The sequence below is a fragment of the Lycium ferocissimum genome, chromosome 6 (genome assembly GCF_029784015.1).
Source record: "Lycium ferocissimum isolate CSIRO_LF1 chromosome 6, AGI_CSIRO_Lferr_CH_V1, whole genome shotgun sequence".
Lineage (NCBI taxonomy): Eukaryota > Viridiplantae > Streptophyta > Magnoliopsida > Solanales > Solanaceae > Lycium > Lycium ferocissimum.
The window spans coordinates 73,598,754-73,604,711 of NC_081347.1; the positions used below are offsets into that span (position 1 = coordinate 73,598,754).

Sequence of the window (5,958 nt, forward strand, 5' to 3'; positions counted from 1 at the left end):
TAAGGCGCTTCATAGTTCATAAACAAGGTCAACCTCATTTGTTCATTTGAGAAGTGAGGGAGAAAGACAGAATCAGAGAGGCATCGCAAGCTCTAGTTTCTTAGGAGAATTGAGACTTTGAGAGAATGAGTGTGCCTGCGGTAAGTAATTTAGAAATAGGTTTGTATTTATTAATTAAAATTTAAATCCACTAATATATAATTAGGGATATATATATATATATAAAGTAATTTTAATATAAGCTTATTGGGTTATCAGTTTAACCATTAACTAAATCATTAAAATCGCAAATCGAACCGACAACCCAATAAAAAGTTTTGCAAAACCGTTTACAAACCGTTAACTCAATAACTCGAAATCGATAAACCAATAGCGTTTTTATTGGTTCGGTTTATCGGTTATACCGATTTTTGCACACCCCTAGATGGTGGTGTTTGCCTATTTGGCCAATTTGCGCACATCTCAACTAGTCCATTAGGTACTTACTATCTCCTAATATTAAAGGTTGACAGAGATGAAAGTGAGATATCTCAACATAATTATTACAAGGATAAGAAAAGTGCTCAATTCACTAATTGTTTTTTTTTCCACACTATCACATCAAGTTCAAAAGAAGATAAGATTGTTAAATTATTGAAAGAAATAAGTTAATGAATTAAAAATATGAAGGAAATGTGAAAAGAGGTGGAAGATATATTTCTAAGCTTGCTAGATAGCAAAGTAGTGCAACTAAATACTTTCACAGTGTTCTTGATTTAGTTCTGGTTTATTCAAGCATTGAAACCATAGTTACGAAAGAAAGTAAAACAGGTTCGACACCACATGACAGAGTTAACACGCAAAAGTACAAACAATACATGACTCCAAGTAGTACAGACGACTTTATTTTAATAAACCAGGTAAACAAAAAGCAACTTATTAACTTGTAACTCAGAAAGAACACCACTTTAAGAGATGCTAACTTCTATGTTTCCAAAAATGTGTTCTTGATTTTGTTAAGCCTCTTGACTACATCTTTCATGGTTATTCTTGACTCTGGCTTATCCTTTGTGCAATCCAAAGCCAATTCTATCATGGAGGCTATGCAGATTTCACTTTTGGGAGTGATCTGTTCTTCCTCATTGAAAAGATTGGCATCTACAACTTCCATAATTGTCTTGGGAAATGCTTGTCTTATCCACTGCCTCAAGCCAAGATTTCCATTGAATATCTCATCATCAGTTGGTCTTCTTTTTGCCAATACCTCTATCATCATGATGCCATAGCTGTAAACATCACCACAAGTGGACACTATTCCCTCCGAGCCATATTCTTAGAAGAATGAAAATGAGAAAATAAATTAAATTACATTCAAAGTGTAATAATAACTTTGTACAATCAAAGACTTGGTTCTATTTAGTTCTAGGTTTCGTAAGGGCACATTTATGATACAACAAAATCTAAGAGAAGGGGTTTATGATGAGATAAAAAGAACGAAACTAGTATACATACCTGGTGCAATGTAACCGAGAGTGCCTAATGTCTCCGTATATGCCATGGACTTGCTTATAGCTAATATTTTAGAGATGCCAAAATCACCAACATGTGCCACCATTTCTTCATCTAAAAGAACGTTTGTTGGCTTTAGGTCGCAATGAACTATCGGAGTGTCATGACCATGGTGTAGATATTCAATCGCCATAGCTACATCAAGCATTATGGTGAATCTTTGAAGAAGGTTCAAGTGGTGATCTTTTTTGTACAACCAATTATCAAGACTTCCATTGGGCATATACCGCAGAACAAAGGCTCTTATATATTCACTAGAACAAGTAGTAATCACCGGTACAAGATTTCTATGCCTAACATTTCTCATCACTTCACATTCAGTATCAAACCTCTTGCATACTTCCTCATTTTCCAAATCCAGAACTTTTACGGCCACCACATTTTCACTAGATAACGTGCCTTTGTACACAGAGGCAGAGCTTCCCACACCAATTAAATTTGATCCATCAAAATTATTTGTTGCTCGTTGAATCTCATGATAAGAAATGAATTGATAAGTCTTCATCTTCAGAATCTTTTCAACATCTTTGGACTTACCATTCTTCTTTTATTTCATTATCCAAATTGAGACCAACAAGAATATCATAAAGGATGAAATAACCACTGGAGTAACAACTTTTAGCACAAACTCCTTAGACTTTGATCGTTGTTCATGGTTAGTGATTGCACAAGCAGGAACCTCCAATATGTGCATTCCACATAGACCTCTATTCCCTAGGAAAGATTGTGGAGTGGAATTTGCAAACACACCACCACCGGGTATTTCACCTTTGAAATCATTAAATGAGACATTAATGGTTTTAAGGTACAAGAGTTTTTCCAATGTCCTAGGAATACCACCTGACAAGGCATTTATAGACAAATCCAAGATTTCCAAGCTTATTAAGTTGGCAAAGGATAAAGGAATTGGGCCTGAAATTGAATTGTTCGATAGGTTAAGAGACTTGTGTTTTGGAGTTCCCCTAATCTGCTTGGTATCATTCCTGAAAAGTGATTAATAGAGAGATCTAAATCTACAATGGCTTTCAATTCTCCAATATCTGATGGAACTTCTCCTTCTATAGAATTTTGCAACACGTTTAGAAAGAGAAGACCTCTCATTTTCCAAAGGCTCAAGGGAAAGTTTGATGAAAATTTATTAGAACCCAAATAGAGCTGTTGTAGCATGCTAAGATTTCCTATACATGTTGGAATTAATCCAGAGAGCTCATTATCATCCAGTGATAATAGAACCAAATTAGATAAATGGCATACCGCCTCTGGAATATGTCCCTGCAATTTATTGTTAGTTAGAAACAACCCTTGGAGTTGTTTAAGCTTACCAACATCAGAAGGAATACTTCCCACCAAGTTGTTTCTTTGAAAGGATAGGGATATAAGACCGCTCATATTGCCTATACTTGTGGGAATGAGGCCATTGATGTGCGCATCTTCTATTTCAAAGAATTCAATAGTAGATGAAAGATTCCCAATTGAATTGGGCAAAACACCATTCAACGGATTGGAACCCACTTGTAGATATCGCAACATCCTACAGTTCGCCAAAGAATAGAAGAATCGCAACTCATGCTCTCTTGGTTCATTGGTAAGTTGATTGGTATGTAGGAACAAACTTTGCAGCTCACGAAGATTTCCCAGATTAGTAGGAATAGTTCCTGTGAGAAAGTTCCCTGCTAGATCCAGTCTCTCAAGCTTGGAAGCATTTGTGATGTACCGAGGAATTTCCCCTTCGAACTGATTTGCCCCCAAAATAAGTTCCCTAAGGTTCGAAAGATGAAGACCTGTAGTGGCTGCAATTCTCCCCGAGAGGTTGTTGAAACTAAAACTAATTATTTCCAAAGAAGATATATTGAAAATAGCTTTTGGAATTTCACCAATAAGATTATAATTATCAGTAAACGATAATTGCCTCAAATTTGATAGCTTCCCCAATTCTAGAGGAATTGGCCCCTCCTACCAATTGCTTCCACAATAAAGATTTATCAGAGTGGAAATATTGCCCAATGAAGTGGGAATAGTCCCTTTTATTGGATTATCACCAATATAGAACTCTTCGAGCTTGGATAAACAACCAATATTTTTGGGTATTTCTCCAGTTATATTGTTGAAAGATATGGACAGAGCATTGAGCTCTGTGAGTTGGCATATGTTGGAAGGAATTTGACCAGAAATTTGATTGAAAGATATACTTAATAACTCTAGATTTGACACAAAATTCCCTTCATCAAGCAAGAGAGGACCAGAAAGGCTATTGTTTGCAAGACTTGCGACAAGAAGCGACGAAATATTAAACAGTGTTGCAGGAATAGAACCTGTTAATTGATTATCGTACAAGCACAACTTTGTAAGTTGGCTCAGATTACCGATCGCCTTTGGAACGCTGCCGCTGACTCTATTCCTAGACAAATCAAAATTCAGCAATTTTGTGGCATTTCCAACGGAAGGAGGGATTATACCCATGAGGCTATTGTTCCTGAGATTTAAGATTCTGAGTTCCGGTACATACCATGGCCCTTTCCACATTTCACCACTGAGTTTATTGTAAGCCAATGAAATCTTTTGAACTCTTTGGTGTTGAAATAGAGTTGTCGGAATACTTCCTTCTAGCTGATTGTTCTGAATATCAATCACTCGCAAGCGAGGCAAGTGGCCAATGCCATAAGGGATGCCGCCATGGAAGAAGTTGTTCTCCAGATTGAGCTCTCTGAGAAAGGACAAATTGGCCAAAGACGGGGAAATTGTGCCTTGAAGTTGCAAATTAGGAAGAGCCAAGGCCACAACTCTTTGCCTTTTTGTACTGCAAGTGACACCAAACCAAGAGCAAAAAGAAGTATTCTTGGTCCAGTTCCTGGCCAGAAAATGACTAGGACTTGTAATAAAATTTTGGAAAGCTAGTAGAGCTTGTAGGTCTGTTTCATTTGAGGAAGTAGCGGATAAAGAAAATGAGAAATATTGGACTAGAAAGAGATGTATCAATAGTAAAATATTTTTCTCCATCTTTGTTACTATGCACTAGAAACACACTGCTTTGAAGGGATTTATATGAAACTTGATCTGAGTAGTTTCCAAAGTTACTCCTTTATATAGCACCAATATACCAGGGGAAAAAAAGAGTCAAGAGAAATGGAAAAGGATATATGTTCTATCATTAGGGCAGCCCGGTGTAGTAAAAGGTTAGTTGATTGATGGTCTAATTAAATGAGGAAAGTATATTGGAAAAGAAAATGAATGTCCACTTGACTTCACTTGAATTACTTCACAAAAAGGAGAAAAGCTATCGTCTTGTATTAGAAGAAAAAATGTACTCCCTAAGTTCCAATTTGTATGACATTGTGTGTGACTCGACACGAAATTTAAGCATGTGATAACAAATGTAGGACTATAAAAGTTTCTTTTAAAGGTAAAATGTAATGTTTAAAGTTAAATTATTTCTTTAGTATAAAAAAAAAAAAAAAAAGTTACTCCCTCCGTCCCAATTTATGTGGCACCGTTTGGCTTGGCACAAAGTTTAAGAAAGAAAGAAAGATTTTAGAAATTTGTGTGGCTATAAATCATTTCATTAAGGGTAAAAGGGGAAATTTAAAGTTTAATTATTTCTAATTATAGAAAGATGACATTCTTTATTAGACAAATTAAAAAAAGAAAAGATTGTCACACAAAAGATTGTCAAACAAATAAATTGGTATATATTGTTTTCGAAAGTACTACTAATAAAGTTAAATGGTTGTGATTTTAACAACCATTTATGTAGTGTATTACACATTGAGGAATACATTGGCCAACTTTATAAAGACAAGATGACAGGTCAGTCAACTTGCATTATTAAAAAAGAAAGAAAATTCCTATTTGGTTAGGAAAAAAGAACATGTCCAATTGACTTGCCCGTGGACTCAATTTGGGTTTTCCACAAAATAGAAGAAAAGTTGCTCAATTTTCCACATATAATATGCCTTCTTCACCTAACCAGCATACACACAATCAGTATTATTAAAACCAAAAAAAAAAAAAAAAAAATGGGGGGGGGGCATCCTCCGGGGGGGGGATGGGAAGGCCGCACCCCCAAGAGGTGTGATGTAGACAACCTACACTAATGAATGCATTAGTGGCTGCCTCCACGGTTTGAACCTATGACCTTTAGGTCCCATGGAACGACTTTACCATTGCTCCAATCAATAATCAGTAGAATATCTTGATTACTGATAATATGCCTTCTTGCTTTACTCTTGTATTTATCAAACCTGTTTCTGAAAACACTTTTTTTAAGCCGAGCGTCTAGCAGAAACAACCTCTCAATCTCACACAAGGTAGGAATAAGGTCTGCGTATACCTACCCTCCCTAAACCCAACTTATGGAGTCACACTAGGTATATGTTGTTATAATATGCCTTCTTCTTTACCTTAATCTATGGA

At 36.0% G+C, this 5,958-nt stretch overlaps 1 protein-coding gene across 1 annotated transcript; it reads right to left on the bottom strand.

The window, feature by feature from the left end:
• Window positions 1–964: 964 nt before the first annotated feature.
• On the bottom strand, window positions 965–4,545 carry LOC132061642 (probable LRR receptor-like serine/threonine-protein kinase At3g47570). The gene is made up of 5 exons (XM_059454414.1): window positions 3,506–4,545; window positions 2,493–3,373; window positions 2,150–2,388; window positions 1,492–2,092; window positions 965–1,311 (listed from the first exon to the last, which is right to left on the bottom strand). The coding sequence occupies exons 1-5, from the start codon at window positions 4,543–4,545 to the stop codon at window positions 965–967; spliced, it is 3,108 nt and encodes a 1,035-aa protein (XP_059310397.1).
• Between the last annotated feature and the right edge of the window lie 1,413 nt (window positions 4,546–5,958).

Coding starts and splice junctions, on each gene's coding strand:
- LOC132061642 (XM_059454414.1), bottom strand. CDS start 4,545: ATGGAGAAAAATATTTTACTATTGATACATCTCTTTCTAGTCCAATAT. Junction 3,374..3,505: donor CTTTATTGTGGAAGCAATTG/GTAGGAGGGGCC, acceptor GGAAATAATTAG/TTTTAGTTTCAACAACCTCT. Junction 2,389..2,492: donor AGGGGAACTCCAAAACACAA/GTCTCTTAACCT, acceptor ATGCCTTGTCAG/GTGGTATTCCTAGGACATTG.